This window comes from Sceloporus occidentalis, unplaced genomic scaffold (assembly GCF_023333645.1).
Source record: "Sceloporus occidentalis isolate IW3139 unplaced genomic scaffold, rSceOcc1.0.p SCAF_6, whole genome shotgun sequence".
Lineage (NCBI taxonomy): Eukaryota > Metazoa > Chordata > Lepidosauria > Squamata > Phrynosomatidae > Sceloporus > Sceloporus occidentalis.
The window spans coordinates 80,697,097-80,723,422 of record NW_028316986.1 but is presented as its reverse complement, the minus strand read 5'-3'; the positions used below and the strand labels follow the sequence as shown (position 1 = coordinate 80,723,422).

Genomic DNA, 26,326 nt, shown 5'->3' with positions numbered 1-26,326 from the left:
ATACCACAATTAATAAAGTTAACTGACACTTATTGGCAGCAATTCAGCTCAGGAAAGAGACCTCCTTAGAGGTGAACATCAGCCTAAATGAAGTTACTAATTCCAAATAAAGTAGATCCACTGAATCAATCAGATTTACTTAACTGCTAATTTAGCAATAAGTAATTGATTCAGGGTCCAAGTGGGACTAGCAACTACCTTTAGGCCAATGTATGAATTCAATCAGAGAATGAAAAATAACATCTCCATGGTCTGATAATGCATAAATATCTCCTCCATTAATTCTAACAAACATATAAAACTTTTTTCATTACCTTTTCTGTTATAAGACCTTGGAGAACTTGCCAGCGTCTGTTCATCACCCCAAGTTGTTCTGCAAAATCAGTCTTGTCACTGCGTTTACTTTCCACATCCTGACTACTAATCTGCAGTACTGATTGATTCACAAAGTCCACGGTTAATTGTTTGCAGTTTATGTCAATCTTAAAGCCCTAATAAAAAGAATCAAAGGAAGGAAGGAAGGAAAGAAATAAAGACAGAAAAGATCAGTCTTCTGCCCCCCCCCCCCCAATGCAGTTCCTCTAGCCAATTATTTGTTTATTTTTAAATATGAAACTACTACTACAACATCAAGCTTTTTTATAACATATAAATAATACAGTGTGGAAATATAGCTTCTCTTTGAAGAAAACTTGTTGAAGAAAACCTTCTAAGATTCTAAAAGATAATCTAATTGTTAAGATTTGGTAATGATGACCAATTCCTCTTTTATCTTGCAGCTTCCAGCAATGCTTTCAAGTTTCAAACCAGTATCTACTGACATTAGTATAAACATTTCCTTCACTTCCATTAGGAGCATTTGGAATTTTTACAGTAATGTTATCTGGACTGGTAACATAATTCAATCATTCACATTTTAATTCATGAGTGTATTGAAACTTTCAAATATAGTTCTGAAATTTTGCTCAACATATCTGTGGGCTGATATTTCATATAGTCTCAAAGCATCCTATTAGTTACCTTATATTTCTGAAGATAATCCTGAATAGCTTTGTGTCCTACTACATTTTTTATATTTTCTTCATCCTCAGCAATTATGTTTTCCATCAGTAAAATCCAACTCATGACTTCTGTGATGGCATGTCGAGAAGGAAGCTTGTCCATTTGAAGCTGCAAATAATTAAAAATGGTTTCACCTAAATTTCAAGATATGTGAAAGAACAGCTCCTTTTCTAATTACATCATGCTGTACAGGTTCTTTAGTTTTACCATGGCAAAAGGAAGTTTCTGAATAAATAAAAAAAATCATACTGAAAGAGAAAATGATCACTTAGTTGGCATGTTTGTTACCCATCTGAATATTCTACACCACAACAGAACTTACCAAAATTGGATAACTATAATTGGAAATATACTAATGATGCTTTGTTAATGCTTAGTTATCATTTCTTTTTATGCTACATTACATTGTTTCTCTTTTAATTTTATTTTTATTTAAATATGTATATTCTACCCATATCATATGATCTAAGTACATCATACAAATAAAATCAATTTTAGTAGTGCAAAACAATTTAAAATTAAAAACAATACGATTAATTTAAACAGACTAGGGGGGCTGGAACTCCATTTTTTTATAAAAAAAGTGTACATTCCAGTTGGTCAAGTCACACATAATTGTTCTTCAATTACAATTTAATATACTGTGATTGGAAGATAATACTGACTTAAAATATAGCAACCAGCATTTGCCTACCTGGTGCAGTTTTTCTTGTACTACAGGAACCTGTGTGAGCAACTCTGTCCACTGATTGTCAATCTGTGACAAGCCTGCTCGCAAAGATGCAATATCCACTTTCTTTAGCCGAAGAAGTTGATTTCCAGTGCTCAAAACAGTGGACTTCTGTGATGATTTGGCTTCAATCTCTTTTGAAAATTCCTGAAAAGATTATAATTTGTTATAACTAATCACTATATCAAAGTTTAACAACAAGAGAGTAATTTTTATTTAAAATTAATTAACATGCCTTTAGAAATGAATTATTATATTTTGGAAATTTTTAATAAGAACAGTATTGCAGTAAGAGTTTTATAGAACACAAAAGCAAATCTATTTATTCTGAAAAATAACACAATAGTTCTGATTACAAATCTGTTTTGCTGGTTAATAAAATGGAAACAAAAACATATTGATACATTGTACACAGTATAGGTTTCAACTGGGGGTTTTTTTTTGTAACAAAAGGGCCCTGACTTTTCAGGCCAGAAGGAGGAACTAATCCATCTCTTTCTCATTACTGAAACAATGATTACGATATTGCTATGAAAGGGGGTCTCCAATTATCAGTAAAAGATACAAAGATGCCTTAGATTTCTATTCAGACTTACCAAAAAGGCATTCAAGTGATCTCGAACCATTTCAAGTTCTTGGGGTACTGTAACAGATTGCTGGGTCCAAAACTCCAGACGCTCCATTGCTGACTGGAGCCAATGAATAAGCTCAGTAGATTCACTTTGATATCTATGAGAACAATAAAGAAGGGTTTTGCACCAGTTTCAAATATCCAGCAATACTGATGTGTTATGACAAAATCATTTCTCTTATATTATTAAAAAAGCTTATGTTAATTTAAACAGATGGTGGATTGCAAATTATTTTTCTATCAAGTCATGTAATCATTTGCACAGAACCGCTTAAATACACACATTTCTTGTTACAGAAGCCCATTTTTTTAAAAGTGCATCTTGGAAACTATTGTTTATCAGTGCCTTCTACAGGGTTGTAACTTAGCACACTTAAATTGCTAATTTGAAAGCCTCACATTTTAAAAAGTAAAACAGAATATGGTGCTTGCTTGCTACTCCAAATTATGCTTCAGTAACTGAACAGGATACACAGAACCATCTATGGACTCAATCTCAAATGTTGTGCTTGCAGAATTACACTAGCATAGTATAATTATGTAACCCTCCCTTCCCAAATGCAGCCCCAAGCCTGCTGGGTACCCACTGTTCCAGTGGTTATCCCAAATGGAATCCAGCCTACAGAGCTGATGAAGTATTTCAAAACACTGTCATAATGTTGTGGCAGTGTACATTAGGAAGTAATTAAACAAGCTTTTTATTTATCTCTTTATTTGACTTATATCCCACCTTTCCCGGAAAACAGGCCTATTTAGGTAGTGAAAAATGTTATAGACATGTATGTGTATGTTTGCTTGAAATGTTTACAATTATCGTAATAAATAGCACTGGAAGCAAAACTGTCTGCTTTGGAGATGCAGTGAATTCTAACCAATTTAGGGCACTTCAACCTATTTGAAACAAACAGGATTCATTTCCAAGGGATGTTCTCAAAGATTCAAATGAAAAAGATAAAGTTTAAAAGACAAAATCTGGTTGATGAAATATACTGTAATACAGTGAGCAGGTAAGACACCGTTTCAATTAGCACTACCTTGTCCAGTGTTTAAGTATGGTTTCCAGCCTATGCAGCTCCTTGGTGACCTTACTAGTATTATTTAACCAATGTTCTCCTAGCTGGTTTAGTTGAGCTTCCAGTTCTGAACAGGTAACAGAGAACAGTAATCTTTTCCCATCATCCAATACTTGGTAAAGTTTGGGCTGATATTCAGTCAGGCTAGTTTTAAGATGCTGTAATGAAAAAGGAAAGGAAAGAAAGAAGAGTATGACTCAACACCACATTGTTGTTGAATCGCCACCACCACCAACAAAAACATTTGTCCCAGTCCACACTGGGGATGGTAATTTTTGATTTTTCCTGTTCTGACAGGTGTTGAGAAAAATCCATTTAATTTTCCTGCAGGCAGTTGGGAGCTATGGGAAAGAGATGACAGGCAACTTTTCAGTGAAAGGTGTTCAGGTTTTTTAGCTGATTTGTACTAGATGTTGTTTTCCTGCAACATTCCCTCTCTCCTCCACCTCCTTCAGAGAGAAGGGTCTCCCCAGGTGATTAAAACATGGGCAGGTTCCTACTGGACAGTACAGTCCACCAAATAACCTGGACCCGGGCCGTATGAGGCTTTATAACCACAAATTTGAATTGTATCTAGAAATTGGATGGTAGCTAATAGAGTTGCAAGAAGGGAGTTATGTGCTTCTTATAACCAACCCCCAGTTAATAACCTGACTGCAGCTCTTTGGAATAGCTGAAGCTTCCCAACATTCTTCAAAGGCAACCCTATACAGAGTGCATTGCAGTAACCCAAATGGGATGAAACCAAGGCATGTGTCAACATGGCCAAACTCAGTACCTCTAGGAAAGAGTTCTGCATGTCTCTCTTGTCTGTATCAAGTTTCAATTTCTTTGCCTTAATCCAGTCCTTTACGGGTAACTGGCACTGATTTAGAACTTGAAACATCTCCCTTGGATTGAAGTAGAAATCAGCAGAGTTGAGTGCCATCCCCAGACTGATGGTATTGGACCCTAAAACACCAGGCTAATTCTCTTAGCAGTTTCATGTATATGTGAAACAGCATGGGATACAGAAAGTCCTGAGATATCCCACATGCCCAAGAGGTTAACAGGAGCCCCCCAGCTAAAGGCTAAAAGTTTCTTTAGTTCAACCTTCTGTTTGTACAGTGGTCACTCAGTTGCCTATGAGAAGCAAACAAGAAGTAGAACTACATTCTCTGTGTGTTGGAGTGTTGTGAACAAGAATAAAGGCACAAAGGCTGGCGAGAGGTCTTCCTTCCATTCAATTGCCAGCCTCTGACAAAGACAAGAGCAGCCAACCTCTGCTTGGTCTTAATCCTTTCTCTCACTGCTTCCTCTTTTTCCTTGTGTGCCCTAGCTTTTTAGATTGCAAGATTAAGGATAGGGAACTGTTTAATTAACAATTCATTTTTGCCTGGGTATACATATTCTAAGATAATAATAATAATAACAACAACAATACTGTAACCATTTTAATAAGTCTGCTTTATGGTAGACACACTGGCAGTAATTATGCTTTAGTGATTGTATCATCATCATCATCATCATCATCATCATCATCATCATCTTCTTCTTCACCACTATTGTTCTCATTATGTGCCTTCAAATTGACTCTGACATATGACAAACCTATGATAGGGTTTGACTGGAAAATTTGTTAAGAAAAGGTTTGCCCTTGTCTTATTCTGAATATAGCCAACCGCATCTGGTATTCCCTGGCATTCTCCCTTCTAAGTATTAATCCTGTTTAGCTTCTGAGACAAGACAGAATCCGATCACTTCAGAGCACTTAGACAGATTTTATTATTGCTATTACCACAATGTATTTTATATTATTCAGTTTTTACAGTCATCTATTACTTTTCACCTTCTTGTTTGTCATTTCAATACATTTTAAATTTGCTTTATTTTTAGTGCAGTTCTCCTTTCATTATCACTCTCCATTAAGCTGACTGCAACAAAATACACTAGTGGGTACTTAGGAAAAGACATTTTTCAGCCCCTCCATATTCCACTAATAGCAAAAGTTCTGTCACTGGGACTTGGGACTTAATTTCTGTTGGAGGAGGTAGAGAAGAGTTGCAAAACCTCTACCATGTATGAAACTGCCCACAGTACAAGACAGTGCATAATCACTAAGAAAAGATAGATGCCATCTATAGCATGACAATAAAACAGTAACAGATAATCACCAGTATTACCTGATATAGTGTAATGCGATCTGCAAGCCTCTCCTCAGACTCCTCTACCAAACCAACACCAGGAATGCTAGTTTCAACACTTTCCAGCTGCCTTATGAGCTCCTGATAATCCTCTTCCAGATGTGTCCAAGTCTGTAAAACATATTTATAAGTGTAAAAGATGAACTGGTTTTGCAGTGCCTTCCAAAAGACTACTACCCAGATCTAAACTGGCTGAAACTAGGCACCACATATGTATCATGTATACAGCAGGCATCTAGTGCGACATGAATGCATGTCTCTTGCAGAAAGTAATACTTTGGTTAGATAAAATAAACATTACAAGATTTGCAGGCAAAATCTCCTGAGTTCAGGGGTGGGAAAGGCAGCTATAACATGGACAGTATCGTCTAAGGAACAGGGAAAAAAGCCTGTTGAGTCCATTGTGTTGATTTTGAGCAGGTCAATATTTAACTTTAAAGTGGATGTCAAGATAAAGCTCCATATGACCTGTTTGCTGAAAACTGTTTTGTGCTCTATTATGTATAATACTAGTTGAGTATACCTTATCCAAAATGCTTGAGTGTTTCAGATTTAAGACTTTTTTGAATTTTGTAATAGTTGCATATTAATAATGTGAACGAATAAGCTCAAGGCAGAAGCAGGAAGCTGGCAGGCTCCCCTGGAGGCAGAGGAGCCTGAAGAATTCTACTCTATGGGGGTGTTCTCACTTAAGATTTGAAACGATTTAAAATACAACGTTTTTAATAAAACCGATTCAAAATAACCCTGGTCTTATCCCGCGTTCCGAATCGCTTTTATTCTTCGTTCCCATCTGGTTTTTTAAATCGAAGTTTTTACCTGCAAGCGTTCCTACTTGGCATGAAATCGGTGTTTAAATAAATCGATTCTTCTCCTCCATACCTTATTTGGGGCTGTCAATCAATAGTACGTCAGAATGACGTAACGTTAATCCGGAATATTTGGAAGCGATTTAACTTTTGGCATCGTTTCCATTTCATTGACAGTTTGTGAATCGATGTATTTTTGGCGTTTTTTTTTCTTTTTCAAATGGACCAATGAAGGCGCTTCATCGCTCAAACGTCCTCTTCTGCGTCTCCCCATATTAACTGCCATAACTCAGTGCTAGGGAATCCTGGGAATGGTAGTTTATTATGGCACCAGCACTCTCTGGCAGAGGAGGATAAATGTCTCACAAACACAACAGTTCCCATAATTCCTTAGTACTGAGCCAGGGCAGGTTAAGGGGTCTCAAACTGTATTATTTCTACAGTGGGTTTGGAACTACAGATGAAGGTTTTTTCATAAATTCAAAAACTTGTTAGTTTATAATTACCTTATATATATATATATACACACACACACACACACACACACACACACACTCATATGCATATATATATATACATGTGTGCAAACACACACACAAATATATATGTGTATATATACCTATGTTTGTGTGTGTATGCATTTATATATATATGCATGTATGTGTGTGAGTATTCATATATAATTGTGTGTGTGTGTGTGTGTGTGTGTGTGTCTGTCTGTCTGTCTGTCTGTAGTGTGTGTGTGTTTGCCAAATCGGATTAAGGAGGAGAAGGCAGTGTGTTTCAGTGGGTAGAGACTCAAAGCCCAGGGTTGGAAAATGGGATCAAGGAGGAGAAGGCAGTCAGTTTAAGTGGGATAGAGACACATGACAGAAATGGGGAAAAGAGAACGATCCCAGCGTCAAGAGGCTGCAGACCTAAGAGAGAGGAGAGAGTGAAAGCCAAATAAAGCAAGAGCAAGAGACGTCCCAAGACAGCCAGGGAGAATCCCTTCAGAGAGCACAGAGATCAATGGCAGAGGCTTCTGGCAAAGCGAATTTGGGGAACCCAAGCTGTTTCTAGAGGAACTATGGGATGGGTTTTGCAGGACAGCATCCCCTCTTCATGTCTCCCAAGACAGCCAGGGAGAATCCCTTCAGAGAGCACAGAGATCAATGGCAGAGGCTTCTGGCAAAGCGAATTTGGGGAACCCAAGCTGTTTCCAGAGGAACTATGGGATGGGTTTTGCAGGACAGCATCCCCTCTTCATGTCTCCCAAGACAGCCAGGGAGAATCCCTTCAGAGAGCACAGAGATCAATGAAGGAGGCTGCTGGAAAAGCAGGGAGGGAGCACTCTTCCCAAAGATTCTCTTTCCAGGGTTGGAGGAGAAGGCAGATTCCGTTTGAGAAAGAGAGGGAGAAAGGCTCTATTCCCCCCCCCCCACATTGATCAGAGCCCTTCCCTGCCTGGGCGAGATCAGATGCCTCCTCGCGAGGAGCCTTCCCTTCCCTGCCTGGGCGAGATCAGAGCCCAAGCGGGCAGGGAATGCCTCTTCGAGAGGAGGCTTGCCTTCCTGCCTCTCCTCCGTTAGAAATGGGCTCTCCCCACACAGAGGGGAGGTTGCAATCCACCGGGGGAAGCCTTGTAGTCCTTTGGCAGATGCAGGCGCTTGAGCAGCCGGGACTTCAGGCGCTTAAAGCGCTGAAGAGATTAAGCGCCTGTAAACCATTAAAATAAAAAATAAAAATAATCCTTATCTCTTATTGAAAGACCACAGCGAACAAAGGGGTGAGGGAAGCAAAAATGGCGACAGCCACGACGGATGGGGACAGAAAGGGCAACTCCCCCAAGGCCAGCCCCATCGCACTCCGCTCCTCCCATCCAGCTAACCCGATTTCAAAGGCTGCCGTTCCTATTTAAATGCTCAGGTTCCTAACTCGAATCAAGGGAAAAACGAAGGTCAGACCCTAGTATTTTTTTAACGCGCGTTAAATGACGAAAACTCGATTCAAAATTTTATACCGCTCTACGATTCGATTTGTAGTGGGGACGATTGCGGGTTGCTCTAGAACCGTTCTAGGTTTAAATTGGATCCTAATAGGAACGCCACTCCTTGGATTCATAGAATCATAGAGTCATAGAATCATAGAATCGTAGAGTTGGAAGAGACCACTAGGGCCATCCACTCCAACCCCCTGCCATGCAGGAAATCCAAATCAAAGCATCCCTGACAGATGGCCATCCAGCCTCTGTTTAAAGACCTCTAAGGAAGTAGACTCTATCACCTTCCGAGGAAGTGCATTCCACTGTCGAACAGCCCTTACTGTCAGGAAGTTCCTCCTAATGTTCAGGTGGAATCTCTTTTCCTGTAGCTTGCATCCATTGTTCCGGGTCCTGTTCTCTGGAGCAGCAGAAAACAAGCTTGCTCCCTCCTCAATATGACATCCTTTCAAATATGTAAACAGGGCTATCATATCACCTCTTAACCTTCTTTTCTCCAGGCTAAACATCCCCAGCTCCCTAAGTCGTTCCTCATAGGGCATGGTTTCCAGACCCTTCACCATTTTTGTCGCCCTCCTTTGGACACGCCCCAGTTTCTCAATGTCCTTTCTGAATTGTGGCGCCCAGAACTGGACACAATATTCTAGGTGGGGATTCGATTCAGAACGCGGGGTTTCACCTAGTAGGAACATCCCCTATGTCACTATGCATATAAGGAGTTTAGCACCACTTTTTTGGCATCAACTTAGGGTCCTGGAACCAAATCCCCACAGATATTTTGGGCCCACTGTACAGATGTGGGAGGATGCCTGTTTGAACCCCGCCCCTCCTCAGGCACTATCCTGTGGTGTCCCTCATGTGTTCTGTCCCTCATGCTGTCTAATATTTACATGAAACCCCTGGAAGAGGTCATCTGGGTTTCTGAGGTTCAGTGTCATCAGTATGGTGATGGCACACTATATCTCTTTTACATCTGATTCTAAGGAAGCTGTTTCTATACTAAATCAATGTCTGATGTCAGTAATGTACTGGCTGTCACCTCTGCTACCAGGCAAATGGGATTTTTTTTAGCATTAAGGAAAAATGTTAACAACTTTCCAGTGCTTAGTAGCTTTATGCTTTAGTAGCCAGTGCTTAGTTTATGTTTTAGTCTGTTAGTTCCAAAATATAGACTTGGCTAGCGACAGATTAAGGGAGTAAACCTTTCTGTTAGTGACTTGCTTACACTTATCTCACATCTATCAGGATGGGAAAGGAGTCACACTCATGTAGTCCAGCTTCCTCTGTTTCAGTTCTTATAACAGTATGAGTCAGTTTTCAATATTAACCTTAGAGAGGCCTAAAATTGTAGCCAGGTCCAGTGCAGAACAACATGTTATTAAGAAGGTACTTTGTTAGGTTTCTTTTACAAAAATATACTTGACAAATTGCCAAAAAATCCCTTGAAATGATCCACTCAAAACTAACATTTTAGAAGGAATGAGGAAATGTTATTAATTAAATCTTCAAAGACATGATGTTACAGGCTGACAAAATGACTGGAAAAATCTATTATTACTACCCTCCAAATAGCTTATTGTAGGTAATGCTGGTTATTTTTATATATTAGCTCTGACACAGCAGTAAGTTTTTCTGCCAGTGGAAGACTGAATGAACTGTATTTGCCAATTACCTATTTTAACAAAAGAGAAAAGCAAAAGATTATCACCTCTAGAATATATTCCAGCTCCACTCCCCTCTTATGAGCCTGTTTTAGCACAGCAGAGGCCTGTGTCATCAACTCTATATGGAACTGAGTTTCCTTTACAAACGCAAAGCTGCTTCTCTTCATGAAAAGTGTTTCTGTTAGGATCATGTGTGACTCCAGTCCTTGAAAATATTCCTAGGGGATTTTAAGAAACAACAACAAGTAAGGTATCATTATTTGTTATCATAAAAACTGATAAAATAAAACTGATTTTTTAAAAAGAAAATCAAAATGTGATCATATAGTGAAACATATATCCACTCAATTTTAAACAGATCTCATCAGGACACGACAAATCATTGAAGAAGATCAAAAAGGGTATAAAGACAACAAGACATCAACAGAACATTGTTTGTATTAAATTATATGTAGAAATTTGGATAAATCTGGACGAATTATATACATTGTTTTGTACCTTATGTTTGTCAAGAAGCACTTGAACTTCCTCTTTGGATGAGACAATCATTTTCTGGTCAGCTGTCATCTTTTCTTTGCCAGTTTCAATCAGGTCAGCCAGATCCTGCAGCGCCTGTTCATATTGACCCTTAAGTGCCAGATTTTGGTTCAGTCCACTGCGCCGTGTTCCTATGATCATTATAAGCTCATCATACATGTCCTGGCATAAGAAAAGAAGCAAAAGCAATAATTTTCCTTTCAGTTACAAAGAAAACCCACACAGAGATTAAACATGGAAGAACTAGATTATTCTTTCTATAAACATTGTTCTTTTAATAAGCACCTGGGGTCAAAGGAAAAATAGAATATTATTTACTTTTTATTTATGAAAAATTTTATCTCAGCATTTTTTCAAAGATGTCTTTTAAAATAAATCCATATCTAAAGTAGATCTTTCACATTATTATTATTATTATTTCATTTCATTAGGATCCAGATTATCCATTTAAAAAAAAAAAGCAAAGGCAAGATGGAGAATAAAAATAAAACTGAATACAAATATCTTGTTGTGTTATGTGACTTCAAGTTGACTCTGACCCTATCAGAGAGTTTATTTATTTATTTATGGCAAGGATTTATGGGAACATTTTCACATTTTTTTTCATCCTCACCATTTTCTGTTTAACCCATTTAAAAGTTTCTTTTAAAAAAAAGTCTACTTGCCTGAAGTTTAGATAACTCTTGCATGGATGACTGGTCAATCTGCAATTTATCTCCACGTTTCTTTAATTCACAGATTCGTGCATCTAATTCTTTCAATCCATCTTCTGCTTGTTGAATAGCCTATGTAAAAATATTTAACTCTACTGTCATAACAAAGCAAATATCAGTAATGCCAGATGTAAAAAAATGTCATCTCAGTGCAGGTGTATATTGTTTGTAATGCTGGGTATAAACTTTGACACAGACTTTAGGTAAGGGTAACAAGGAGAATAGTCTCCAAACTATGTCCCAGGGAACCAAAGTGTTCATTCTTCAGAAAATCGAGGTAGGAGTCCTTTAGTGACAAGATCAGTAACAGAATACAAAAGACCCTTAAATACAATTAGCCAGCTGCTTACAATGTAGTGTTTATGCGCGTGGAAACATTACTGTAGTCATGTATGCACAGGTAAATCAGTAGCATGTGCAAAGCATGACTGCCATGACTCTGGACTGGCACAACTATGCCCAGAGAACTGGAAGGCATACTGACACCAAAAAGGAAAGGAAGCTGCTGGTTCCTGAACATTTTCATAATGTCTGATTTATGAATGGAATATAGAAACTAAAGGTGTCATGGGAAGGTTACCTAAAATGACTTTCTAAGGGGCTCAACAGACCACCCCATTGGAGCGGCTTGCAGATCCCCTTTCCTCGCCAGATCAGGGCTGCAGCAACTATACGCTGTGGCCCTGATCTAGCCTTTCCACAGCACAAAACTTTTTGTGCTGCGGAAAAGGTGCCCTAGCTGCAGTGGTGGCTTTTTGCCATTTCTTCAGTGCAGTGTGTGTAAATGCTGCACCAAAGATATGGTGTGACACCCCACCACTTTCAGGTCAGGTAGGTGGGGTTGGGGTGGAACTGGAGTGGCCAGCATGGGTCACCATGCACCGACTCTGCCCCCATGCCAGCTCTTTATGCTGGTCTGTAGAGGGCCTAAGTCAGTATTTCTAGGCTAATTCTGGCTTTGGTGGTCCAGTGGTTAAATGCCTGTACTGCAGCCACTCACTCAAAACCAGACGGTTGTGAGGTCAGTACCAGTAAAAGGGCTCAAGCTTGATTCAGGCTTGCATCCTTTCAAGGTCATTAAAATGAGTACCCAGATTGTGGGGGCAATTAGCTTACAGTTATAAACCGCTTAGACACTGTTAGTTCAGTATGAAGTGGTATATAAATGAAGCTGTTTGTCTTGTTTGTTTGTTTGAGGACCCTTTGTTTCAATGTGTGTGTTTTTTTGTTTGTTTGTTTGTTTGTAAACTGCTTGTACACTATGCTGGCATAACAAATCAATATACCAAGGAGTGCACCAACAGAATTCTCTATGAATGTATTCATCTGAGAACACAACATAGAATCCTCTGCAAGGTTCAGGGGTTTCATGACAAACTAGTTGTCATGGAAATGATGCCTCTGAGATCTCCACACAGTTATAGTATTTTGATTACATTTTAAGGGTTATGGCCACACTATGGAGTCTTGAGATTTGTAGTTTCATTATATATTTAGATTTTTTTGCCAGAGAATAGTTACAAAAAAATCTCGGGCTGAAGCCATGGCAATTAAAATGGCATTGTGTGAAAGAGATCTGACATGTTGGAATATCATTTAAAAATGGATTTTAAAAAGTTAACAAATATGATAAATATAGTCAATGAAGAAATAAGCTATCAATTGGCTGATTTTATTTAAAATTCCAGGATGGAAAAACAGTGTGGTTCTGTATACAAATGCATGACGTGCGGAGTTAAGAATATACATGTATGCCCTTTTAAATTTTAAAATGTAAGTTAACATTACAAAGTTTATATTTTTGATCCACCTTGTGACCAGTTCAAAATCATTTAAAGAGATCATAAAATAATTTGATAAAATTGTATATGACAAACAAAACCCAACACCATAACACTGTTGTCTTCAAATAAACTCAAGCATATCCAACTTATTTCTTAAAAACAATTGTTATATTTCATATGGTTGTACTTCATATTCCCTGTTTTGATATTTAGAATGAAAGTACTATTTCTAAATGAGACAAAGAGGTGAAAACAGACTGCCCCTTTGCACTGTCTTTCAGGCAGTGTGCGTACGCAGTGTTTACATGCTGCATGCTCCCAAGCCACCTGGAAGCCGCCCAAATGTTTACATGGGGGCCAGCTTCCAGGCACTCTGGTGGCATGGTGTTTATATGCTGCACACTGCCAGAGCACCTTAAAGCAGGCTTCCTGACGCAAAAGGGCAGAAAAGCCGGCTTTTTGCTCCTCCTTTTTCAGCTGGGAAAAAGGTGGATTGGGACCATAGCATGCAGTTCTTGAATCCCCAATCTGGCTTCAGAAGGGGCGGCTTGAAGCCTCCTGTTTGGGGTGGCCTGTTTTGCCCCAAACTATCTCCCCACATATGTACCTCAGCATTGTTTGTAGGCATTTGCAGCCATTGTTCCTTGGTTACACCTCCTATGTGTTTTAAGTCATTCTTCAATTATGACTAGCCAATTAGAATAAACATTAAACACAACTGAGTCATAACACTATACAGCTAATCAGATTTGGCTACATGCCATCACTGAAGATGAAGGAAGCCAATTTAGAAACAAGCAAATGATTACTAAAGTATTGATGTCCTTTCTCTGCAAATGCATTTCTCCTGTTTTTGAGGAGATTGTGAAAAATACTGAATTTTGTACAGCTACAGAAAAGAACTACTGTCTGCTTTAAATGATGTCCTACATTTTAATTTTCATACATGATGTCTTATTAAAAAATAAAACATCCTTAGAACTGCACAAGAACGTACCAATTACTTTTATTTTTTACCCAAATGCTCTTATAGCTTGTCATGTAGTATTGAACATTCAAAAACTGAATTAAACCACGTTGTTTACACTTTCTGGCTACAATCTTGTGCCCAGATAGGCTTAGATAATGTTACTAGATTATAGCAACAGTAATACGAATGTAAAAATTCTGCTCACAAGTTGACACAAGAGGGGTAGGAACAATTAAACAATTCTGTTGTTGATATACAGTGCGCCCACGTCATACGTTGGTGCACTATATATGGTGGGGGGCAAGGGGCGGCATATCCCATTGTGAGTTAAATGGGGCTTGAGCATGTGCAGTATTTGCTTTACGTGGGGGAGTCCAGAATGGATCCCCTGCATAAAGCAAGAGCGGACTGTATATTATTTATATATCCAAATGTTTCCAAACACTAAAGAACCTTACTTGGAAAGTCATGCATATTTACTCCAATGTAAGCAACATAATCTTTCAAGGAGAAATGTTGCTCATTTCCATGAAGAAAAACTGTCAGACAATATGCACACTTTGGAAACTACTTTGTGTCTAGTTTGATGGTACTCATTACACTGGGCCCTTGGTATTTTCTGGGGTTTGGTTCCAGGACATCCCATGCATACCAAAATCTGTGGATGCTCAAGTTCTATTATAGGTTTGCTTTATGCAAAATAAATAAATAAATAAAAACATAAAAATTGGTGAATATTTTTGAACTGTGGTTGGTTGAATCCATGAATGCAAAATCCATGGATATGGCAGGCCAACTATACACAATTTCTCCTTTATATACCTGTATCTGTTCTGTTTCAGGACATTCAACTGCTTCAGCTAGTTTCTGCAGGGCAATATACTTGTTATCAGCCAACGTTGCAAACATCATTTTCAGGTCATTCTGTTAGCAAAAGAAAAATATATATGTAAGATTGTAAAATGATGCAATGTTTGGCAGCTACAGGTCTACTGGTAAATCCAATATTACAGTGGCACTGCAGCACCAATATAGCAGAAGTTTATGCCTCTCTTCCCTACAAAATCCAGAATTCAGCTCCAGATGGTTTTCCAGACTTCCAGAGCAGGCTTTTTGTGTTGTTTCAGTGGGAAAATGATATTTCTACCCCTCCTGAAGGAAGCAGTTCCATCAGCAGATCTCCCACACTGAATATTTGCCATGATCTGACACAAATACAACCTAACTTCACATGTCTAGGCTGGCATCATGTTACTGGCATATATGCACGTGTAAGTTTCATTTATGTCTGCATATGTCCTTTCAGGGGCACTGCTTAGGGTTGGCATTCCCTTCCTCTCTCACCAGTGCTCAAAGCCTCTGAATTCTCCTCCTCAGGGCTACTGTATTCCATGAGCTGTGGGGAGAGGGCAGAATTGGAGAACTGGAGAAGCATCTGGCTATGTCTCCATATCAAGATGCAAAATGATTCCAACACCTCTGAGACCTCCAAGGATCCTGGCAGATCTCAGTGCTGATGCCATCATGTTGCATCTCTTTACAGGGTTGTATCCAGATGTTTCTTTGATCCAAATTGTTTTCAACAAAGCATGGAATGACTAGTGGCGGTGGGGGTAGATTCAAAGTCTGTTTGATTTGGGGGGAGTTTGGTATATGGCTCAACAGAGCATATATGCAGAACTACTATGCTGAGTCATCCAGATTTGCAGCCCTAGTGTGCTAATGTCTATTTGGAAATACAAGATTACAGAAACATTAAAAAAAAACACCAACCAGTTTTGCACAGCACTTTTCAATTTCAAGACCACAAACTCTTTTTTGTTCTCACAAGAGCCCCGTGATAAAAAGTTAATATGCAAACCATCATGTAAAGATACTTCTATACCTAGTGTGTCTTCTAACATTAATCTCAAGCTTTGCTAATATAATGATGTTCACATTTTTTTCTTTATTTATGTTTTTTTCCCTCACAAGAGATCCATGCCTTCTGTTTAGTCATAGATACAGACTTATATAACTGTTGGCTTATGTATTTTCAAAAGGCAGATTGGCTTTTGTGCAAACATACATTCTCCACGTATTCATTGGTGATCTTACATACAAGGCATAATGCTGTAAACAATGTTAAAGTCATAATGCACTCTCCAACAATACTCCTCTCCTCAACCACCTTTAAAAAAAATACCTAAGCAAGAGTTCTGTGAAACTTGACTGCACACTGTTACAGTACTTCATGGTATTTGATCAAAAACAATGCATTCATCTTCCTGTTGGGGAAAAGGAAATCCTGTAAATTAAAACAGCTGCCTGCATGTTTACCTACATTAGAGGTAGCTTTTATCAAGTAAGCATTTTGACTAAGGTCCTGTCTGCACTGGCCAGGATTCGGGGTTAGCCTGGAGTATCCTGGCCATGGAGCTATCCTGACCTCAGGCCCTCTGTTCTAATGTTAGGTGACTGTTCGTATGTGCATCCTACTGTGCCACCCAGCATAGACACAATGAAAGCAAATTGCTCCTGATGTCAGAAAGAGGCTCCCGGCAATGACCGCATGGCTGGACAGTTGTTTTGTCCTCAGAGTGAGTGCCAGATGTGCCTAGTGGCACAGTGTGATGCATTTTAAACAGCTGCCTTGTATTGGAACTGAGGATTCTAGATCTTCCAAGAAGATCCGGAGCAAACAAGGGTTTATTTTAGATTGTAAGCCTGAGGGCAGGGATCCGTCCAATTAAAAAGATTGTATGTACAGCGCTGTGTAAATGTACAGTGCTTTATAAATAAAGGTTAATAATTATTTTACACTGTTGTAAAAGGAGTATATCTTGGGTTTGGCACTGCAACGTCTGGACACCATCTGGAATGGTCATGCCAGTCTTGGCTATTGGTCCTTGTGCTGTCTGGATTCCTCACTGAGAGGATGGCAGGGAGGCCAGTATGAGGCCAGGAGGAGGACAGTTTATCTGGCCTGTGCAGACAGGCCCTAAAATATTTATAATGTCAGCTTCTAAAGCCAATGACTCAAGATGCTTATCTTTAAAATAACAAATTTTATCATGCACAATCAGATAGGTCATTAAGAGTTTAGGGAAAATGCTACCTGAAAACTTAGTATGTGCTGAAGTCTCTCTTTCATGTCTAGACACCTTTGGCTTACTAGTGTCTCCAGTAATCTTAGTCTTTTTAGTAAACAATCCAAGGTGTCCTTTATAACATCTCTATTATTCGCAGTCTCAGGAAACACACGGGAAAACAAATCCTTGTTCTTATCCATTTTTTCTGTCATCTCTTTAATATCTTTTGCAAGAACCTAGATAAACAAACAAAACCAAAACATATTATTAAAAATATTTAGTATCAAAAATATTAGATCCTGTATCAACACAATTACTAAAATTATTTTTAATAGTAATCAAGATTATGTGATGATCAACAGCACTAGGCTATTATTTTCACATTTCCTAATGCTTGAATTAAGATCATATTTGCAAACTGTGTATGTAAAAGTATCTGTTTTGGTAAATTGCAATACTTCAAAATTAACCACAACATTCCCTATAATTATCAGTGTAAATGCTCACTATCAGATTTCCCCTTGCTTGCATCATTCTATCACCCATCTTTTCTGTAACTCTTATGTACATACACACAGGCTCCTTTTGGTTCTGCTTAGCCATGTAGCAGTTTGTTTAAAAATATGATCATGGTTTGCAAACTACTTGTTTACATTCCAGGAATAAAAAATGCAGTGTTATGTCCACCTCCTCCCAACTAAACTCACAGCAGTAATTTGCAAATCTCTGAAATAACAACTGATGTACATACATCCTGATTTGCTGTGAGGAGCACGCTTTGTTCAACAGACCTGCCAAATTAATCTTTTAAATATTCTCTATGGCGAATTTGAAGCAGACACTGCATAGCTCCATTTCACCTGCATAGCCCTGTGAAGGCCACATCAGCCATATATTTTGCAGGGCATTTCAGAGTTTGGTTCTTACTGTCCAACTTTGTGATGTGGCCATTATTTCTTAGCTGGAGAACGAAGATGTAAGTGAAATTTCCTTCTGTTCTCCATCATATTATAATTCATACTAGTATTCTCCATTGCCTTTCATTACAATAAATGAAAAATATCACATTAAATGTGTAGTTTAAGGACATACTCACTTCCTGATTATAGAGGCAAGTTTCTGTTACTTCAGGTAGCAGAGCTGTGGCAACAAACAAGTGCTCTTCAACACCATCTAGCCAGGAAGAGGTAGATGATACACCACTGTACAATTTTTGCTCAAAGAGTAGGCTCTCCTTTTCTGAACCTCCAGGCTGAATAAAGACATCCAAAAGGAGAGAGATACAATATTTTAGTACAGTATTATATTTGGAGCTGGGGAAAAGAAGAGATGGTGACTGGTGGTCCCTTTGATATTATTAGACTGTGACGCCCAACAATCACATTGATGTGCAACATCTGAGGAGGCACAAATGGGCCGCCTTGTATTGCTATGATTGAACCATGGAAGGCCACTTAACATCAACTAATCACATGTGTTTTTTTAAAGAACATTATAAAATATTCTACCTGGGAAGAAACTTCTTCAAAAGCCTCATTCAAACCAACCAACAAGGAGGTTACTGATGGTTTATCTTGAGTCTGTCCTTCTTGTTTGTACAATGGCACACCAGACATAAGCTTGCTTGGTCTACTGTAGAGCTGTTGAGGGAGAAAGCAGCGATTACAGTATTTATTTTTCTGGCATGTCTACATAACATTAATACAGGGCTCTTACACCCTTCTTGCAAGACTCTGGCTAGGACTACCTTCTTTTTTTCAAACAACATTCTAAAGAAAAGACATTACTATGCTTAATCATGCACAATTTTATTTACTCTATACAGACAAAAGAAAAATAACTTTGAAAGGGTGCTTACTGGCTGCTCCTGTTCTTGTTCCAGAGCATTTTGCAGAAGTTTGTGCTTAATGCCGAATTCCTGATGAAGGCTTTCCCACTTCATTTTCATTTGATTTTCAATGGAAGGCTTCTCTCCTTCTAAACCCAACTCCTGTGTTAATACATCTGGCTCCCTGTTATAATGCCAAATATAAAAGCAAATAGCAATATCAGAATTGCAACTATTTTGGTGTGCCTCTATGCATTTCAGTTCTGCTATTCACAATAATAATTGATATCCTGTTACTAACAAGGGGAAAATGTAACAAAATGTTGCTTACACCTGTGTATGTACTTTTTTGGCCATGGGGAATGGAGGAATTCAGAAACTCCACCTTCAACAATTTTCTCCTTGAATCATTTACCTGTCCTCAGGCTAGGAACTTCTCCCCATGACCATGCAGTAACAATAGGAGAGAGGACAGCTGTGGAAACTGGCTGTAGAAAGGAACAAGCATGTTCCTTGAGCTCCTAGGGGACCTTCAGAGGTAAGAGAGAATGATGTCTTCTTCTTCATGCTGGTTGCAAGAATGGTGCCAATTGCTGCCTGTCTGCATCTTGCCCTTCCTTGGCCACTGAACAGCTGTGGGAAGGGGAGCCCAGCCAAAGGACATGTAGGCTGAGCCTGCTGATGTGGGAGAGTATACATAACTATGCCTGAATCTTGGCTGTTGTTAACATATGACAAGAAGAGAAAACCTTCAGAGATTCATAGTTGTGTGAAATTAAGTCATTTCTGACTTATAAATGATGATCCTAAGGCAAACCTACAATGGGGTTTTCTTGGCAAGATTTGTTCAAAGGCGGTTTGCCTTTGCCTTCCTCTGAGGCTAATACATGACTTGCCCAAAGTCATCCAGTGGGTTTACCTGGCTGAACGGGGATTCAACATAGATTACAAGTAGGGAAGCATTTAGAGTCAGTTCAATCCTAATGACAATTACCCCAATTTGCAAATTTCTTCATATCTGGACTAGAAAGAACTTGAGATCAAATTAATTCAAATATGGGGGAAACTGATTTGGTCATCTTTGAGTTCTTTCCAAATAGTCTGTGTATGATTCCCTGTGTATTCAGCCATGTTAGGGATGAATTAGGTTTTGATATATTTTTTCCCCTAGAGGTGTTCCTTGGCTTAGGACATACGTATCCTTACGAACCTTAGGACATATGTGACTGTAAATCAAAACCTGAAGGAATTCAATCTGTGAGCAAATGATCCTCTTTTTATCAAGGCCTACTACAGACAGCTTCATTTAACCTTCCATATGAAAAGATGGCTCAAACAGAATCTATAATGTAATCTTCATAGGGTAAAATGTGAACTTATTCTAAGACTCTTACTTTAAATGTAAATGTTTAGCATTTCTTCACAATAAATCACTGAACAAAGTGTGAAAATATATAGGCATGATGAACAACATCAAAGCCACTGAACATGAATAAAATATATTGAAATTGCACCTAGGACCAAGGTTATCTGGAATGGAGTGCTGGGTTAGAATTTCTTCTCCACGACTTGCCACGGAGCGAAGTAGATTCTTTTGCTCTGCTAGCTCTTTCTCTAGTTCCTAAAAATAATCAAAAAGAATTGCCTTAGCAACCATGTGCTGTTTTGTATTTAGAAATACTAGATGTATACTTGTTGGGACACATTTGAGAGAGAATGTAGAATGAATATTTTGATTTTGCTCTGCAGAGTGACACTGAGAGAATTTATGAGACCCAGGACCCATGAATCAGGCCCACCATATGGAGTGGTCCTCCTAGGGCTCCAGTGTTTCAGTTTCCAATCCCTGGCCAGTTGTTACCTGGCTAGAAACGTTCACATTCAGCTAATTATCTCTTGCATTGTAAATATTTCTTTGCCTACCTATTTTCGGAAAGGTTGGATAGAGCATAATATATTGGCATTTCTGGTGATAAAAAAGCAGCTGGCTTTACAGATGAATATAACCTTGTTATTTCACACCAGACCATTAACTGTGGATGAATCCATTGGGGAAGGGTCTTTCTGGACTCGGGAATCAATTATATTTTCTGAGTATAGAGGGTGGAATATTTTCTGTACATGGGTAATTTAGAGCTAGAAGACCCAATGTGGGGTGATTATGAGCATGAGGGAAAGTCTACGTTCATGTAAAATCAGTCTTTGCTGTATTTTTACAGAGTACAGTGATTACTGCATCAAAGGAGGGCTGATGTGATTAAAGGGGAGCAGGGGGAAACTACTGGCCCTGCTTCTGCACTGCGTGGTTTACTTGGCCCAGCTGCAAATTTCCACATGTTTAGCAAGAACACCTGTATTTACTGTTGGGAAGTGTAAGGGCCTAAGCATCAACATTAATAGGCCAGGGTCCCAACTGACCAGGCTTTCAGTTTGTGAAGGAGCCTATGCATTGAGAACTCCACACATGACGGTTTCCCAATTTTAGACACACATGGATGTCAGGCCACAAAAGTTGACAAAAGGCATAGTGCCACCTCCATTTCATGTGAACAAGGCATAATAGGTATATATGTGCATGCCCCAGCCCTGAACATAGAACCATGAATATAAACAGAATTGGACCCAGCTGCTCACAAATGCCTGTAAGCAGTTCCACAACCGGTATTTAAGTATAGCACACTCACTTTCTGTCTCTGTAGGCTGCTCTGTTGTTGCTGTGAACGGGTTGTCCGTGCTTGTGCCAGCCATTCTTGGACACTAGGACTTTGAGAGGTGACCAGATCCAATTCACACTCCTCCTTTTCCTGTAAAACTCCCTGCTTTTAATATAAAATAAAAAGAGGGAGAACAAAAGTGGAATGTGAATTTAGGGAGTAAGATTGTCATTTGAAGAGCATAAAGTGACTATTCAGGTCCATATTAGGACATATTTAAATGTAATTCTGGGCCTGTAAGAAAACTTTATCTATAAGGCATTCTATATGAGTGGCGCCTCATTTGAGCTCTCAGCTGGTATGTATGGAGTTATAAGATCAGTGAAGGCCGTACAGGTAGGCATGCTGAATGGTTTAAACAATATCTTAACAAGTTATGAAATGAGCTTTTTGATTTGGGGGGGTAAAAAAGTGGACTGCATGGATCCTGGTCCAAGTAATCATTACTATACAGGCTCTCACTTCAATAAGAGCTCTGAGCCAGTTTTGCCTTCAATACGTTTAGTGGCCTTCGACATAGCATCTTTCTGCATCTAGTTCAGTACTAGATACCTGTTGTGGGTCTGGAGGTTAGTTTTCTATTCCTGGGACCATCTGAGCATCCATATAGAATGCCAAAAATATTAAAAAACAAAACAAAAGCAGAAGTATCGAGAACTCTACTTTTGATTTTGAAAAATAGGGACTATTTTTATCTTAAACTATGTGGTGGGCCCCAGTAATGGCAGATTACCACTCTTGGAGATTTCCAGGAGAGGCCATTTATCATTTTCCAACTTTGTTGGAGATAAAAGAGCCAGTCTGGGAAGTCTGGAAGGGCCACACTTTAAACCAGCACTTTCTCTCTGCTAGTAACAAGACAAACCCTCTAATTTTTTTACAAGCAGATTACGATGGCAACTATGTAATCACAAGTATGCTCCATCCAAACAGGAGGTAGAATTAGGTGCCGTAATTGATGGAGGGTAGGAGTTTATATGGACAGAGCATTTAGGAAGAACATATGAAGAAATCAAGAAATGAGCAAGTTCTGACACTGTTCCTTTTGCTTATTTTACTTAAGATGTTAATTTTAAGATCACCTGGCATCTAGAAGACTAGAAAGTTCACATATTGGCTTTTGAACACTTCTCTTTTTTAGAAGTCACCTTTGTGTCATTCAATCTAAATCCAATTTACATACTTCAGCACAATTTCCCCTTACTATGTCCAGATCAATGTATTTCTACAGACTGAAGAAAAAGTACTGCAGGGGTTTTTAAGATGGCTATTTCTGGAAATATGTGACTACAATTCATTAATTTATAACAGCGAATCAAAAATGATTTTAAAATCACATCTCTTTAAATCTTATTTTAATCTGTAGTTGTATCTGTCATGTGATATAATGACATTGACACATAGTAGTGGGATTAAGGATCAGTTGGATTCACATTTCTTCAACTGCTGCTCATGTCTCTGGTCATTAATCCTCAGAGAATTTATTTTGCCATTATAAGTAAAAGTTATATATGAGAAATGCACATCTATAATAAAATAAAACTCCTGCCTGATAACATAGTAATTTCTTGCTCTTTTCTGTGGTCGCATAAAAACAACAAACAAATTCTTATGTGAAGTCGAAGGCTGTCATGTCCAGCATCCATAGTTTTTTGTGGGCTTTTTGGGTTATGTGGCCATGTTCTAGAAGAGTTTATTCCTGACATTTCGCCAGCATCTGTGGCTGGCATCTTCAGAGAAACAAGTTCTTATTTCAACTCTTGAGGTAAAAATACATAATGGGCAGTAGAAGTTCTTTTTTAAAAGCTATGCTCTTATGACAATTTGATGCACTACTTTAAAGCAAATATGATTTTTCAATAATGTACTATTTATTTATTAGTTAGAATAAAACTATTTTAAAGTTATTACACCCATGAAGAAATGTTACCAAAATGATAAAAAGTTTAATATATGTGCTGATGCAAAAATAATCAAAATATTTTATTGTCTTTAAGAATGCCTTTATTTTCAGTTGATTAAGTTTCATTGTGCTTCAGAGGTTTCCTTGTGGAAAACCGTTTTCCCCCTTGTTCTGGCTGTTATGATACTATAATGCCAACAAGGTCTAGTTTTTATACTGATCTTACTCTAGTCATACTCAAATATACTTTTGGAAGTATATTTTAGAAGTATATCTTCTGCAGTAGTACAGGCTTTCAAATTAGAAATTTCAGAATATTTCAAATGGGAAAACAGAATAGTTTGAAATATAGCCTGTTTTTGCACATTAAAGCAAAGTTTTGATACCAAACAACAACAACCAAAAAACCAACAAAAAACACACACACCAGACTTTACAAGAAAAGAACATGAAGTCAGAGGTAATTAGTGGCACACTATGGACTTCTGTGTGTTTTTGGAGATTTATCATTCATTTAGCATTTAAAAACAATTTTTAGGATCTTGGCACAAATCTAAGTTCTTGAAAACCTCAGTATTTTCCATAGCTATTTTATCACATGAGCATAAACTTAATCAATATCTTCTAATACTGCAGGAAATACATGGATCCTTACTCTCTTACCAAATACAAAATTGTATTAAGAGGAGCTAAAATACTTGATCTGTTTTCTCTAACAGATAATGAAATATCTTATTTAACTGCAAAATTATATATGTCAGTATTTCATACATTTTAAAAATAGTGCTTAAAAACACCCCACCAAGACCCACCATATTTAAACACCTGCATTCAGTATGAATAATCCAGGCCCTAAATTACCCAGTCCCTTCTTTGATGAAGGGAAAGATTACAACAAATGAAAACGGTTGAATAAATTTAGGATTCTCCAGACACCTCATTGAGATAAAATAATAAGGGTACAATTAGGAAAGTAAACTATAACTTGGGGGAGCATTTCTAATCAGTTGAGAATTCATAACAGATAGCCATATAATAACGACAACTGCTCTCTCCATTTCAACACCCACAGAGAAGGGAGAAAAAATATAAACCCAATCTCCCTCCCCTCCTTTGAAAGCCAATTAGGAAGAGCTACTTACTTGGATGTTGATCTGCTTGTCATGGAGAACTCTCTGCAGCTCCAAAAGGCTTCCTTTTAGTGTCCTTAGCTTTACTGCCAGCTGCTCAGCCTCATCCTTGGTATGAGCTTTTCCTTCCATGAGAAGGTTTTCATTATGCACTGACAGCTCAGACAAAGCTACCACCTTCTGCTCAATTTCCACAAGCATGTTCTGAAGCAGCAAAAACAAGGAGGCAAATTCATACATCTTGAAGTATCCGCCAGGGGCTTACCTCAACTTCTTCCAAGCTAAGAACAAGCCAGATCTGCATTTCTGCCCTCTCTGGTTTTCTCCAGTATCCTCAGAAATATGTTTCCAATATTTTGCATTTCCCAAGCTTCTAAAATTTATTTTTATTCAGGAAAAAAAATCCACCAAGAAGAGGCAGCTTTGTTTGAAACCAAGAAAAATGTTAGCAAAACAGACATTTTGTTTGCATTTCAGTGACACTCAGATGTTTAAATGGTATGTCATCCCTTCAGTGCAGCAAGATAACAAAATTTGTGAATGTCCCCAAATTATGGAAGTAAACAAATCACACTCAATAATGGCTGCTCTTTTCTTCTTATTTTCCCACATCTGCCTTGTGTATTCAGGGGAGGTACTTTTCCCTGCCCTTCTCTTCCTTCCCTCTTGTCATTGCTCTGGTTCTATTGATAAGCTTCTCTTCTCACTGTGGATCTTTCTGATTGGTGCATGAATGGGCCTAAGATCCTTCACATAATCTTCTTTCGTCTAGAGAGTGACTTAAAGTGCAAATCTCTGGCATGTTTATTTTGAAATGCAGCTAAGTATTTATACATGATAAAAAAATAAGTGACAGTATTGTGACACTGGCAATTTTAAAGACTTTATTTTCCCCAAGAAATTTAATCTGATATACAAATGATAAGGAAGGAACTTCTTTGTGTTTTCAAATCACAAATAAATGTGTTGCAAGTTTGCCACTTTAAATATTTTGCTGTTAACTTTTTACCATGCAGTTACAGAAAACCTGGTGTTAGCACAGATTTGAGAGGTCTGTAACATGAGATAGGATTGAATAAAAGGTAACTCATAGTATTAGGAAAGACTAGAGATGAAAAAAACTCTTGTATTAATATAACTTCACTAGATTCACAACAGAGGCCCCTCAGGGACAAAATTGACATCAGAGGAACTGTATTTCCCCTGCAATTAGCATGTCTTTCCATATTATGCTCACATTTATTTTTCAGGGACCAATCACAAAGAAGACATCTGTCTTTGAATGATATGGACCAGAGAAAAAGTGTGGACTAGAACACATATCTTTAACCACTTAAGGAAGCAGTTCTATAAGTACAGCTGAAATAATTTGTCTAGTTAGATTCCGGCCTGACCTTGTCCACTAATGGCAGCCCCCTGAATTTAATAGAGTGTGTGTTCTCAGGCAAAGAATACTCAGTGGTGGTTTTGCCAGTTCCTTCCTCTGAAATATCCTCTGCAGCACCTCATATCTATTGTCAGTCTCCTGTCCAAGTACTAACCA

General features: G+C 38.3%; 1 protein-coding gene across 1 annotated transcript in view; it reads right to left on the bottom strand.

The window, feature by feature from the left end:
• The window catches only part of SYNE1 (spectrin repeat containing nuclear envelope protein 1), a 437,342-nt gene that overhangs the window by 112,713 nt on the left and 298,303 nt on the right, over positions 1 to 26,326 (bottom strand). Inside the window, exons 98-114 of the mRNA XM_089530176.1 lie at positions 24,796 to 24,987; positions 21,721 to 21,852; positions 20,551 to 20,657; positions 19,067 to 19,220; positions 18,717 to 18,848; positions 18,305 to 18,460; positions 17,235 to 17,444; positions 14,960 to 15,061; positions 11,336 to 11,455; positions 10,632 to 10,832; positions 10,178 to 10,351; positions 5,659 to 5,790; positions 3,458 to 3,654; positions 2,389 to 2,521; positions 1,757 to 1,939; positions 1,021 to 1,170; positions 315 to 491 (exon numbers count right to left, since the gene is read on the bottom strand). Coding sequence (XP_089386302.1) covers positions 315 to 491; positions 1,021 to 1,170; positions 1,757 to 1,939; positions 2,389 to 2,521; positions 3,458 to 3,654; positions 5,659 to 5,790; positions 10,178 to 10,351; positions 10,632 to 10,832; positions 11,336 to 11,455; positions 14,960 to 15,061; positions 17,235 to 17,444; positions 18,305 to 18,460; positions 18,717 to 18,848; positions 19,067 to 19,220; positions 20,551 to 20,657; positions 21,721 to 21,852; positions 24,796 to 24,987 — 2,652 coding nt within the window. The remainder of the gene's footprint in view (positions 1 to 314; positions 492 to 1,020; positions 1,171 to 1,756; positions 1,940 to 2,388; positions 2,522 to 3,457; positions 3,655 to 5,658; positions 5,791 to 10,177; positions 10,352 to 10,631; positions 10,833 to 11,335; positions 11,456 to 14,959; positions 15,062 to 17,234; positions 17,445 to 18,304; positions 18,461 to 18,716; positions 18,849 to 19,066; positions 19,221 to 20,550; positions 20,658 to 21,720; positions 21,853 to 24,795; positions 24,988 to 26,326) is intronic.